Source organism: Perissodus microlepis, chromosome 15, assembly GCF_051167445.1.
Source record: "Perissodus microlepis isolate ML-2025 ecotype Zambia chromosome 15, ASM5116744v1, whole genome shotgun sequence".
NCBI lineage: Eukaryota > Metazoa > Chordata > Actinopteri > Cichliformes > Cichlidae > Perissodus > Perissodus microlepis.
This window is the reverse complement of record NC_140475.1, coordinates 8408584-8423207: the sequence shown is the minus strand read 5'-3', so window position 1 is coordinate 8423207 and position 14624 is coordinate 8408584. Positions and strand designations below refer to the sequence as shown.

Below are 14624 nucleotides of genomic sequence, written 5' to 3'. Positions count from 1 at the left end.
GCTGTGAGGGGACAATGATAACCTTTGCTAACCACATTGGATTTTTCTGTCTGACAAAAATTGATTCACAGTATATCATAGGATATACAAAAATAAGTCAGTGTGGAAAAGCTCACTGTAGCATCCACAAGTGCAGATTAAAGCACTGCCATGCTAAGAAGAAGTCATCTATGAACAGTCTTATCTTGGTCAAAGCTCAATTAAAATAGACTAAGACAAAGTGGAATATTGGTCTTTGGTCAAAGGAATCAAAATTTTAAATTATTTTTGGAAAACATGGACAACACGTCCTCCAGACTAGAGAACAGAGAGACCATCCAGCTTGTTATGAACATTTAGTTCAAAAGCCCGCATCCCTGATGGTACAGGTTGCATTAGAGCCTATGGAATTGGCAGCTTGCAATGGAAACTCACCATCCGTGCAGTGAAAAGTAAACACTAGGTTTTAGAGCAACATATGCTCCCACCTAGACAATGTCTTTTTCAGGTAAGGCCTTGCATATGCCAGTGAAACACTGCTAAACGGCACGCTGCAACTATTACAACAGCATTGCTTCACTGCAGAAGAGTCCACATGCTGAACTACCTTTCACTACCTGAAAACATTTGAAACACACCATGAAATGAAAACTATAAAGATGACTCATGACTGTTGAGCAGCTATAATCCTATCAGACAAGAATGGGACAACTACTCATCTCCTCTTATTGCTCAATAGTTGCTCACGTCTCAAAAAAGCAGATAGGGCCATTTTTTTGTAGGATCCCCTCTTCTTTGAACAAAAGTATGTAAATGGCAACACACTGGAAACAAACCATCAACTTTCTTCTCAATATTTGACATTTTCCTTGTTAAAATGTTGTTTTCTTTCAGGAAAGCAAATATGAAGGAAAAGTAAGGAATACATTGAGAAACATAGGCTGGAAAAAGAGGAAGTTAAGATGATGTGATGGAAATTGCTCTGTGTGACAACAGATAACAAAATCAGCCAAAATCAACTAAAATGCTGAATGGACAAATTAATTAGGAAATAGCAAGTAAAGAATGAACACAGCGTTCTTAGAAAACAACAAAACATTTTATTGAAAGGTCATTTTAAAGCAATGATTAGTCATCAATTTCGTATTAATCTGACTAATTAAAGTAATATATGCTTTTAGTATTTACAACAAAAGAGGGACAGATTTATAAGACTGACTGAGACTCAGAGTTTCACAACAGGAAGTGCTTTGCATACCCAATCCCAGATGAGAACGCCTTGAATAATAAAATACAGGACAAGAACTGGGTCTGAACAGTTTAGTGAAGGAACAAACTTCAGCAAGTTGAGATCTGGTACCTCAAACCAGAGTTATGCTTCATTATACTGATGAACAAAACCTACAATAATCTATTTTAAAGGTAAGAACATTATTTGCAAAATATATTCAAATAGCTTATTTAAAGTTTAAAGTTAGGTTCATCTAACATAACAAAAGACTTCTTTCTTATGCTGTGTTAGATGTACAGAGAGGAGAATAGAGATATCCTGCACAATAATCCAGGTTCAGAATATCACACTGTAAGCACAAAGTGCCAAATCAGCATTAATATGTGATATATATGAAAATTGAAATTCCACTAACATGTGTAAAAGTTATTGTGATACTGAAAACAACTATAATTAAGCTGTATATTCAAGTCAAATATCTGAAATCAGCTTTTCTCTTGAGGCTTCCTAAGAGAATCTGAGATGTAGAATTTATTATTTTTTTTTATTTAAAAAAAAAAAGGTTGTTTGCACATGAGTTCATCCTGCTTAGTGGAATTAAATAAAAGGATTGTTGCAACATGTACAAATGAAAGATGAAAGCACTGCTGTGAATGATAACCAGAGGTGGGAGGAGGCAGGTGACGAGGGTGGTCAGTGGTCAAGTTCACCAATCGATATTTCACAAAAATCGTCCCTGTGATCTCTATTTCCCAAGTATCTATGTTGTGTGCAAAAATAATTCTTACTGTTATAACTCTTTTCCAGCATAATTTTAAATTGTTGTTTCTCTTTCTGCTCAATTTCACACCTGTTTTTTTTTTAATAGTAATGTAGGCTTTGTGTAAAAAACAAAATCCCCTCTCATCATCTCCCCTTTAATGATTGATCAAAATGTCAACATGGATCCAGTTTGCAGTCCAAGTCCAGGTGGTCCCTTTTGATTCATAACAATTACTGGATATGTTCATGGGGCTTTTATCCTTAGGGTATTTCAAACATGAGCAAGTTAGTTTAAATTTTGATTTCATTTTAATAGTGTTCTAGACATTGTGAATTTAAAAGGTAAGAGGACTATATGATCACCTTCTGGATAAAAACAAAAAGGCTTTAAAAAGCTTTTCTAAACACAGGAGGAGAGGTAAAGCCACTGTTTTAATTTTACAAAAATATTTTACAGCATTTGATCAACACTGAAGACCAAATATGATCCTCATTTCGGATGAAAAACGACATTTTGTTTTTTACTTGTCTCTTGGTAAGTTACTGGAGGTTTTTTCTCAGTCTGACTTCTTGTGTTTTTTCTTGAGTGGACATAGTTTGATTGCTTGTTAACATCATAAGTGACCAATGGGAGTTTTAGTGTCTGCACTGAAATACTCCTGGATGACTGAAAGTGTTAAATATGCTTTACTGGATCAATTAGAAAATATTCCAGACTGTTCCATATTTATAATATATTTCACATATTATAGCTATGACTGCAGTATAGGCTGTTAACTGAAGAATATATCTAGATTTACATATCAGGCCTGTCAGGCTTAATCACATCATTTTGCTATTTCTGCTGCAGGCCTCTTGAGTTTTCTACAGTTTACTGGTCAGTAAGTAACACACAAATATTTAAAAAAAAAATTGTAATGGCTTTATGGCCAAGGCGACACATTGTGCATCCTTTGTGGTTTTGTTTTTCTCATATCCAGAATGTGAGAAAATGAGGCTGGTCGGACCTTCGCGTTGCTCTGGTAGAGTGGAGATCTTCTACCAAGACAGTTGGGGAACTGTCTGTGATGATCAGTGGAGCATTGCCAATGCTGAGGTGGTGTGTCGAGAGCTAAGCTGTGGGGCAGCTATGGAGGCCAAAAAAGGTGCTTTCTTTGGACAGGGAAAAGATGAGATCTGGTTGGATGATGTACAGTGTGTTGGCCATGAGTCTTCCATCCTTAAGTGTCAACACAGACCGTTTGGGCAAAATAACTGTGGCCATAGTGAAGATGCAGGAGTGGTCTGTTCAGGTAAGCCTAAATAATGTTTGACTTCAGATGTGAGGTTTAACTTTATCAAATAGCATTTTCTCAAAGAAGATGTTTGTGTATTTGTTTTTCCTTATACACATGTATTAAGAACTTTACTTTAGCTTCAAATATAATATCGTTTTGATGAATGCAACATGTTTACATATGATTTTTTTAAGGATGAAACAAGCAACACATGAAATGTTACACTAGTTGAGAAGGTGGATTTTGTCATTCTCGGACAATCTGGCTGTTTCCACTATTCTCTGATTTTTCTGCTAAGCTAAGCAAGCACTGTACTAACCATTATCATTACCACTGACAGCAGTCACGCAGAATTCCTTCATATGAGCAAGGTGTCAGCTCAGCAAAACCCCTAAATGTCCCTCTCCATGAAATGTGGAACTGTAGTTGAAATTGAGAAATACTGCACAACTAAAAAAACAGCTAACACAGCACTTATGTTAGTCTGCGGCATTATAGTATCTCCTGTTTTAAGTTCCTCTGTGATTATATTTCTGTGAAACAAAAATATAACTGATAAAACTGAATTTTATATATTGCTGTAGAAGCCATCATAAGCTTATATAAATTGTAACATGCAATCATGTGTTCATGTGTTTGGTATTGAAATACAGACAGCTATCTGTGTATATTATAGAGAAGATCCATTTATTTGCACAAAATATGAGTACAGATTTTATCACACAATCACAAACATTCATTTTTAGTCTTTTGTTCTTGCCATGTCCAACTAAAGAGGTAATAGTGTTTTCCTCCACTTTTTGGACTATTGAAGTAGTTCACACCAGGAATTTGATATTTAATAGATTTATTATGTGTTGATACTTGCTATAAAGATTTAAAGGTTGTGAAGGCCTACATTTAAAGCATATTTCACAGTGTACAATGTAACATGTACAATATATGCATTCATATACACAAGACTATAATGATATATAATAATAATAATAGTACTAATAATAACATATACATTAATATACACAAAATAAATGTTTCTAATCTTTATTACAAACATTTATTTTTGCCCTTAATGTCTAGTGAAAGTGTCAAATGAAAACAGGTAAATTAACAATTTGGCTTACTGGGAAGTACACGTATACCTATTACTGATCACTGATTACTAAGCAAATCAGCTTAAACAAACAAGATAAACCTGTCTGATGGTGATAGCTGACTCCAGTTTTGATTCTGGCCTTAACCAACCAGCTCCTGGCCAAGAAGGCTTTAAAATTAGCAAGCTAACTTACCAAAAAAAACTTCCATCCATCCATCCATCCATATTATTTAACACTGACTTACCTCTTAGTTTTATATTTAAGAGATATTTGTTATTACATTTTTTTTAAATATAATTTTTTTTATTAACATCATTTACAGAAAATGTGCGGTTTACAAATGGAACCGCTCGTTGTAATGGCAGAGCGGAAGTCTACCATGAAGGTCAGTGGAAAAAAGTTTGCAATGACTGGGGCAAAGAAGCAGCTCAGGTGGTGTGCCGAGAGGGCGGCTGCGGTGATCCTCTCGCTCAGACCGAAACACCCTATTTTGGAGAAGCACGTGACCTCACCGCAGTCAAAACCATCTGCTCTGGAAATGAGACCTCTGTCTCAAAGTGCTCACTTCTAAAAGTCAATGAAAGTTGTGATGATGCTACTGTTGTCTGTGGAAGTAAGTCACACTTGTGCCCACAAAACTATCACTAATTTGTTGTAAACTGACACTGTTAGACTGTCCCCTTGCTGAATAAACTTACCCTCAACATTTTTTTAACCCAACAGACAGTCAACCTATTCGGCTGGTGAATGGGACTAATCGCTGCTCTGGTAGAGTGGAAATCTACTATAATTCACAATGGGGAACAGTCTGTGATGACAGATGGGGGATGCAAGAAGCAACTGTGGCATGTCGAGAGATGAACTGTGGCAATGCTCTCTCAGTCAAGTACAAGGCTTACTTTGGGAGAGGCCAGGATCAGGTTTGGTTGGATGATATTGAGTGCACTGGTCATGAGAAGTCCCTTGCTCAATGTCCTCACAGAGGTTTTGGTGAACATGACTGTGACCACAATGAAGATGCTGGTCTCGTGTGCTCAGGTAACGCAGGCTCTATTCTGTTTGTTGCTCAAAACTGAGTTTTAAAGAAATTCTTAACAACACCAAATTTTGCTTTGCAGAAACAGTCAGATTGATAAACGGGACTGATGGTTGTTCTGGCAGACTGGAAGTTTTCCACGATGGCCGATGGGGGAAAGTTTGTAATAATAACTGGGACCTTAAAGAAGCTACAGTTGTGTGTAAGGAGCTCAACTGTGGAGTGCCAATGAAATCCCCAAACAACTTCTTTTTTGGTGAAAGCTCACTGCGAGGGTTCACAAGTAGATGCACTGATAATGTGAGCACTATTAGCCAATGTCAACTGCAAGAACACATGGGATCATGTGCAGGTGTTTCTCTCGCATGTGCAGGTAAGAGACTAAAGATACAGATAAATTGTGCCACTATTTTCCAAGGATAGCAAGCGTCATGTTTGATTATTTAAAAAGAATAGCTTTTGTCTATTATCTTTTTTTACTAATTGTTTACCAGTAAATTAAATTGAAGGTTCGAGGCTCATCAGAAATATTAAATCTACCAACCCAGTGGTAGACACTGACAAGTTAAAGATAACATAATGGTTTCCAGTTATGCATTTAGTAATTTATAAAGCCAAAAGTCATTTGTATTATAAGAAAATATTGAGTGAATAAGAATAGTAGGGAACAGTATAAATGTGGATGTGCCCATTCTACTTTTAATTATCCTAGAAATCACAAATAAGCCACTGGTCTGAGGGAGAAGTGCTTTATTGGGCTGGTATGGTACTATGAGGTCTTTAACATAAGAGGGTCCCTCATTATTCAAAATGAATAATGAGTTTGTTTTTTACAATATGCATGTAACTGCATGTAGCTTAATAGAATCAATTTGAAAGTTTGTAATATTTATTGCTAATGCCTTAATGTGTGCCCTTAGGTCAACCACCACTAAGGCTTGTGAACGGCACTGACCGATGCTCTGGCCGAGTCGAGATTCTGCATGACGGCCAGTGGGGAACAGTGTGTGATGATGAATGGGACTTCAAAGATGCTGAGGTGGTGTGCAGAGCCATGGACTGTGGAACACCTCAGACTGCCAAATCCAGTGCCTTCTTTGGTGAAGGCCAAGGAGTGATCTGGCTTGATGATGTCAACTGTCTAGGTAACGAGACGTCACTTGTGCACTGCAGACGTTCCTCCTTTGGAGAAAATAACTGCGGTCATGGTGAAGATGCAGGAGTGATTTGTTCAGGTACAAACTGTCGATGTTTCATTTCATACAATGCCTTCTTTTTACTTTTAGATGTTACTTTGTTTTTTTTCTGATTAGCATTTTATTATAAATTATACTGTAGTTATTTCTACAATACTAATAAGAATATCACACGGATTTCAATGAATTCACTTTTTCTTTCATATGAACACCAGCTCATTGCTGATTTTCTCCTCTTTGCTTTGTAGCTACCATTCGACTAATCAATGGGACTGACATGTGCTCAGGAAGGGTGGAGGTCCACCATGGTGGACACTGGTCACCAGCACTTAATGTCAACTGGGGGAGGAATGAAGCTACAGTGGTGTGCAGAGAGATGAATTGTGGAGATCCTGTCAAGATGTCAGGGTCATTTGGTCAAGGTGGAGATCAGAGAGGGTACGAGATCCATTGTAATGGTAGAGAGACCTCTCTCACACAGTGCTCATTTAGAGACTATAGCAGATCTGCCACAAACCGTGTTGAAGAAGCCTCTGTGGTATGCTCAGGTAAGACTTTATGTCAAATTAAATTAGAGTTTCAAAATGTAAGTGAATCAATGATAGCCTTCTTAAAAAATATTAAATATCAGTGGTTCCAATTAATGTGTTGATGCAAACAACCAGACAGATATTTTTTCATAGTTGAAACCCATGTGTTGATGCATCTGGTACCAATACCAAAAACATGGTCGCTATGTTCAGACATGTGAGCTATGCCTGAGCATGTACTCTAAGAAGGTCACTAGGATCAGGCAAGCCAAAGTACACACAGATGTATAAGCACACAAAATAATTAGCCTGCAACTTTGTAAAGCAACAATGAAATACGTAGTTATCTCATCTGTTCAGATGATTAACCTCCTCTTCAAACAGCAGGTGTAAGTATCATGAATTCAGACGCACAGACACTGAAACTTAACAAAGGCTAAGACAATGTAAACAGGATTTACTGTTTCTGTTTCTGACCTGGCCCCTAAGTTGGATTTCACGTACATTAATTTGAAAACAATGATTTCCAGGTAACGTGAGATTAAACGGTGGATCCACTCGTTGCGATGGAAGAGTAGAATATTTTGATCAAAACCAGTGGGGGACTGTGTGTGCTGAATCCTGGGACATGAATGATGCAACAGTGGTGTGCAAACAGTTGGATTGTGGGAGGCCCCATAAGCTTCTTCAGCTTGGCCCTGGTACAGGACAGACCTGGACGGATCAAATTGAATGCAATGGAAGAGAGTCTACATTGACTCAGTGTCCACAAAGACCATATCCAGACAGGACTTGCAACAACACTGTATTGGCTGGTGTTTTCTGCACAGGTAAGAGAAAAACATACAATAAAGGCTGTGAAACTATGTGAAATGTCAATAAAAACAGAATTCAGTAATGTGAGAATCTTATAAATCCATGGTTGATTCACAATAGAACCTAGAAAACACCAAAATTTGACATTCTTCTGGAAAAGCATTGATGACTATGAAATTAGCAGCTTACAAATCTGGAAAGAACCAAAATGCTGTATATAAGTTTTAGAGCAACATGTGTTTCCATGCAAGATGATGTTTATATCTGGGAACGCTTTGAGCAGTTGGAAATATAGCAAATATTTTTCTTACATTTTGTCAGTTGAAATATTTGATTTTTTTTTCCATGGTTCTATTGTGAATAAAATATTTTCTTACTGAATTCTGGTTTCACTTAGATTTTAAACAGTGTCCCAACTTTTTAGGAATTGGATTTGTACAAAAAATGCCAGAATGTAATGTTGGCAGCTCTTCTGAATTTAAATAATGTGCAATATATCCCAAAAGGCTGATTCTGTTCATTTGGACGTAGCGTTTTCAGTGGGAGAAACATTTCGTCACTCATCCAAGTGACTTCTTCAGTCTCAGCTGACTGCAGGTCTCCTCAGCCTTATAAACAGAACATGATGAGGTCCGTTCCTTGATCATTACTATTTGATCAGTGGTTGTTGATCAACGGTCATGACAATTTGCATTTTAATTATCAAAGAATTGACCTCGCAGCTCATTGTTCATTCAGTTGTGCTGGTTTCAGTCATTATGCAATGTACTGTTTATAAGACTGGGGAAACCTGCAGTCAGCTGAGACTGAAGAAGTCACTTGGATGAGTGACGAAATGTTTCTCCCTCTGAAAACGTTACGTCCAGATGAACAGAATAAACCTTTTGGGATTTACTTAGCTGGATGATTGAGCATGCATCAAGACAGTGTACAATATACCTAAACACATCACAGTTATTTTGTTGATTATTCTTCCACACCTGTGGCTACATTTTTGGTTTACTTGACTTCACAGGAAGCTTGGCTATCCGGGTGGCTAACAGTAACGATGAGTGCTCTGGAAGAGTGGAGGTCCGTCATGGCGAGCAGTGGCACACAGTGTGTGACACGGACTGGACTCTAAGTAAAGCTCAAGTGGTTTGCGAGACGCTGGAGTGTGGACGTGCCATGAATGCTCCTGGTGCTGCTTTTCACGGCCCAGGCAGTGGACCAGTGGTGGAGGCTAGCTCTTCATGCTTTGATAATGTGACATCTCTTCAGCAATGCTCAGTCAAAGGTTTTACAAGAGCAACCTGCGGGCATGAACATGATGCTGGTGTTCTCTGTGCAGGTAAAGACTTTTATCATTGTGTGTTCAAAATTCTCAGATATTTTTTCCTAACATCAAAGACAGTATAAAAGATGAATGTAGCTCCAAGTGTCACCAACTGGTTTGTGAAGTCCCATTATGGAGCCTTGAGATGACTTTTTTCGTAGTCACCATCTTGGTGTTTTAAACTAGAAGTGATGAGAAACAGGCTGTTTGAACTGGGAAACCACACGCTAATGACATAATTGTAGCTAATGTAATTACCGGATTTAACCAAGTAATGTGTTACATTACCGCGTTACTGGGAAATGTAATGTGATTACAGTTATTTTGAAACCCGTTAAATAAACAGCACTGCTTATCTTACTCTACAGATTAAAAAGCAAAATGTAAAACATATTAAAATGTTTTTTTAATATTTAATTTTCAATCAAAGTCACTAATAAACTATATAATATAAGTAATATTATACTTCAGTATTTTGTTATTAGTTGAAAAAGTCTGTATATGAGCTATATGATTCATGTATTAATACAAAAATATTATTTTAAGGACTTTCCTTTGCACTTGTATTCACTCTTTCTGCTCTGTTATGCAGCACAAGTCCGATTGGTGGGTGGCTCAGGTGAATGCTCCGGCAGAGTGGAGGTCTTCTATAAAGGACAGTGGGGAACTGTGTGTGATGACGATTGGGAAATGAGCGATGCTGATGTGGTATGCAGACAGCTTGGTTGCGGTCATGCCGTTTCAGCACCGGCAAGTGCCCATTTTGGTAGAGGCTCTGGCCCTATATGGCTGGATAACGTGGAATGCTCAGGCCAAGAGTCTGCACTTTCACACTGTTCACATCCTGGTTTTGGACAAAATAACTGTGGGCACGGTGAAGATGCCAGTGTTATCTGCTTAGGTAAGAGACATAGCTCATTTTGAACTAACAAATGATCTCATTGCTTGTAAGAATACCGTGTTGGCAGTTACACAACATTAATTTTCTCTTTTAGGTGCTCTGCAGAAGCCTGAAATCACGATCAACCCTGGGGTAGAGGTAAACTGGGGTGACAAAGTTGAAATTACCTGCACGCTAGTAACAGAACACATGGGCGGTACATTTCTCCTGAAAAAAACCCAAGGGTCATTTCAAATGGAGAAATTCTCAGATCAAGCTTCTGCAACCTTTGTCTTCCCTAAAGTGGACTTTAGTCAGAAGGGTTCATACTACTGTGAATATCAAAAGAAAATGGCCAGTCAAATCATCTACTATCCTCAAGGAATTCCTGCTGACCTCTCTGTTGTAGGTCAGTGAATATCATGCACAGTTTTTGTATACTTGTTGGAAATTTGACTTTTTCTAATATATATTTATATATTTATATTGTTTGCAGTTAAACTGGAAAAACCCAGCATCTCCCTGGTGTCCCCCCATGCAATGGTGGTCTACAGTCCCGACAGAGTATCAGTCACCCGAGGCAGCACCTTCTCCGTCACTTGTTCTATTCATTCCATTTACTCTAGAGGTTTCTTCAGTTTGACAAATTTAAACACGAACAATACCGAAACAATGTCAGCATTTGGCTACTCAGTCTTATACCTGGCCACTTTTGAGCTCCCTTCAGTAGATTTTAAAGACCAAGGATCGTATACGTGTCGCTACAGCGTTAACATCTCTGCAATGTCCTTCTCTTCTGTTCCTTCAAGGACCCTTTATATCTCCGTTACCTGTAAGATCTGAAATTGAAAACAATAAATATATATTACTTTATATATTATTTATATGGTTATTGTGTCTAACTCTTTTTATTCCTACAGCAACCTCATCTTCTTCAGTTGTCGCAGCTGTTGTGGGTGTGCTAGTAGTTTTGCTACTCCTCGTGGTTATTATTTTCCTGGTCTGGAGAAGGAAGTGGGGGGTTTCTGGTAAGAAACAGTTTTTATAACTCCATTATCCTCTTTTTTATGATACATATTGTCTTTGAAAGTGCTCTAAACTATTTTGATGTTATCAATGGACAAATCTACTATGCATAATGTATGAGGTGGCACTTGTAGACATGAACGTACTCATTATTATTTAGGTATTTTAAAGCAACTTTGGGGTCCTTGTTTTGATTTTATAAACACCAGCATTATTCTCTGGTAAACCCACTGAAAATCTTTCAATTGAGCAGTGTTCAGTCACATCAAACTGGTTAAGGAACTACTTTGCTACTAAACCTTTTCAACTTTATTTCAGAAAAATTCACTAAATTGTACCTTTGGGATTAATAACTCGTAAAAAGTTATTATAATATCAACAATACCTTCACTTTTCTCAATCACATCTGTAAGGCAGAAAACTGTGAGAAGAGTACGCAAAGTGAAACACTGAAAAGACACAATACACACATGGCTTACTTTTTGTGATTTAAATATCGACATGGTTTAACATGTCATATTTTGTAGTTTAGCTGAGGTTGTAGTTAGATCATTTTAAGATCTGATAAAGACTGGATTATTTCCATTATGTCTTGACAAGTAAAACCTTTGAACTAAAAGAGGGTGCACTTTCTTTTTCACATGACTGTAAGTGGCAATATGTTGACTGTCTCACCTTCATCATTTGTTAAAGATATTTATATTTACCGTACTTTCCAGACCAGTTGGTGTGATATGCATAACTCCTGAGAGTGAATTTACATTGAAACAACAGAATCTCATAACCAGTGCATTGTTGCTCACTGTCTTCTTGAGGTGTAACTGAGCAACTGATTACACTGTTATCAACTTTATTTCTTTATAATGTCAGTGTTGAGCCTCAGCAGCACCTTGAATCAGTTCATTGGCTCACTCCAATGTTAAAAAAAAATGACTGCTAACGTTATGGTGATGTTTGCTCCATTTTCAGAAGTCATTGTTCAGTTTAGTAACAGATTTGGAGCAGCAATAAAACAAGAAATGGAGGACAAAACCACTGTAGCCCTTGATGAAAGGTAAGGGGAAAAAATGAAACATGCATTTCAAACATGCATTTCAAACATGCACAAATATTTTGAATTTAAGAAAGTTTAAAAAATATATGATATGATATGATTATAATTGTCAATTTTGTGCTCTTTGTTCTCTCCTTCAGAGAGAGGAATAACCAACTGTATGAGCCATGCACTCCCAGCCCAGAACAGAGTAAAACTGATGCAGATACTGATAGCAATGCTGAAAGAGCACCCGAAGACCTGGCTGGAAAAGTGTGTTATGAGCTTGAACCTCTTGTTGTTTCATGATAGCATGTATGAAAACATAATCTCAGTAATGTGGTTTTAGTAAATATAAAGAGGAGTATAACAGTAGGCTAAAAAGCAGAACTTTAGTGAAATATTTGCAAAAAGTTTCATTTCTCTTTTGACATCTAAACCACATCCATAGTGATGTTGCAATGACCTACTCTGACGCATAGTTTTCAACGCAACTGCAAAGTGACTACCACACTATTTCAGATCAGCAAAGTAAACACTTTCATTCTGTGTGAAGTTGCTCTTTAAGACTGTTTAAGGATTGTCGGTTTTTTAAATTCTTTTTTCAACAAATAATTCATAAATCTTCAGACTTCATTAAACCTGAGCTGTTTCCAGTCTTTTAAGAGAACTTTAAATGATTTGTTTAAAATAACATGTATGCTTATCCTGTCAGAGTATTCCTCTTTCGTGCAAAAGTCTTTTTCACGTGTTTTTATTTGGTAATTTTTGTCTTCACTGAGTGATTCTCACACTTCAAGGTTCAAGGACCTTTACGAAGATGTCTATTATGAATATCTTGTTTGACTTTAACACTGACTATATTTCATGATGAGTTGCTTTTTCTTTCTTAATTTTTTCTGGTATAAGAATAAATATGTACTTCATATACAACATGGGTCATTTGTTATACATGGGCCATTTGCACATCATAATTTAATTATCATAATCACAGATTAAATATATACTTTATAGAGGTCCTTCAAGTATCAAAGAGTATCAAAACTGACTATATCAATAGCGTATCATTAGTCAATACTGGAAAAATATATAACTTACATATTTTATTTAATATAAATATTTAAGTTTACATAACTTTTTTTGTAAAATTCTCATTGTAATATAAAAATATCTCAGTAGACCTTTGGTCAAAATACATTTGTAGATTAAATAAGCTACATAAAGTACAATATATTTAGATTAACAAAATTAAAAGTGCCAAATGGGGAAGTCTGAAGAAGTCACTTGGATAAGTGACGAAACGTTTCTCCCACTGAAAATGCCTCGGTATTTACTTACCTGGATGATTGAGCATGCATCAAGACATTTTGGATTTTAGTTTTTAAAGAACTTTTTTTTTATTTTGCAATTTTTTAATGGTGTTTATTCCTGTTTTCCTTCTCTGGGAATAAACTTTTACTGATTGAACCTGCTGAGTCTGTGCCCTGGGTTCTGATTCGCTTGCTCCCCCTTGTGTTAAAGAACCTCCTGGTGTGACATTTAGGCCCACCAGCTTTAGTGTCTACGTACACACTGTACTACCAAGTATTCAGTCACCTGTCCAAATCATTGAATTCAGGTGTTTCAAACACTTCCATGGCCACAGGTGAATAAAATCAAGCACCTATGCACATTGCTTCTACAAAGATTTGTGAAAGAATGGGTGTGAATGAGCTTGGTGCAACAAGTCCATTCATGGAATTTCCTCACTACTAAATATTCCATTCAACTGCTAGTGGTATTATAACAAAGTGGAAGTGATTACAGCAATTAAATTAGGCCATGTAAAATCAGAGAGTGGGGTCAGTGGATGCTGAAGTGCACAGAGGTCCCCATCTTTCTGCAGAGTCAATCACTACAGACCTCCAAAGTTCATGTGGCCTTGAGATTAGATCAAGAACATTGTTTAGAAAGTCCCATGGCGTGGGTTTCCATGGTCGAGCTGCACCCAAGCTATACATCACCAAGTGAAATGCAAAGCGTCGGTTGCAGTGGTTTAAAGCATGTCACCGTTGAACTCTAGAGCAGTGGAGATGTGTTCTCTGGAGGGACACTTCTCCGTCTGGCAAACCAATGGACGAGTCTGGGTTTGACACTTCCCAGCAGAATGGTACTTGTCAAAGTTTTGTTGAGTGGGGTTGTTGGTCGAGTTGGTTGGCTCCTTAGTTCCAGTGAAAGGAACTCCTAATGCTTCAGCAAACCAAGACATTTTTGGACAGTTTCATCCTCCCAACTTTGAGGAAATAGTTTGTGGATGGCCTCTTCCTGTTCCAACATGACTGCACACCAGTGCACAAAGCAAGTTCCGTAAAGACATGGATGAGTAAGTATATGAAGTCAAAGGCTTCATATGTGTGTATAGTTTTCTAGTTGATTAACAATTGTTTTGGGTAAACTCACAAGTGTCCTA

General features: G+C 37.3%; 1 protein-coding gene across 3 annotated transcripts; it reads left to right on the top strand.

Moving 5' to 3' along the window:
- The first annotated feature begins 1278 nt into the window (after nucleotides 1–1278).
- On the top strand, nucleotides 1279–13195 carry LOC146371603 (scavenger receptor cysteine-rich domain-containing protein DMBT1-like). 3 transcript variants are annotated; one of them, XM_084953436.1, is made up of 17 exons: nucleotides 1279–1401; nucleotides 2430–2507; nucleotides 2823–2849; nucleotides 2953–3264; nucleotides 4666–4956; nucleotides 5067–5381; nucleotides 5462–5752; nucleotides 6300–6614; nucleotides 6824–7123; nucleotides 7636–7935; nucleotides 8937–9251; nucleotides 9829–10137; nucleotides 10232–10525; nucleotides 10613–10948; nucleotides 11037–11144; nucleotides 12112–12196; nucleotides 12337–13195. In XM_084953436.1, exons 2-17 carry the CDS (start codon nucleotides 2456–2458, stop codon nucleotides 12482–12484), a joined length of 3798 nt encoding a protein of 1265 aa, XP_084809562.1. In that variant the 5' UTR covers nucleotides 1279–1401; nucleotides 2430–2455; the 3' UTR covers nucleotides 12485–13195. The 3 variants fall into 3 exon arrangements, with proteins under 3 accessions (XP_084809562.1, XP_084809561.1, XP_084809563.1); XM_084953435.1 differs by lacking the exon at nucleotides 1279–1401 and adding an exon at nucleotides 1423–2314; XM_084953437.1 differs by lacking the exon at nucleotides 1279–1401 and having other exon boundaries at nucleotides 2437–2507; nucleotides 2823–2853.
- Nucleotides 13196–14624: the final 1429 nt, after the last annotated feature.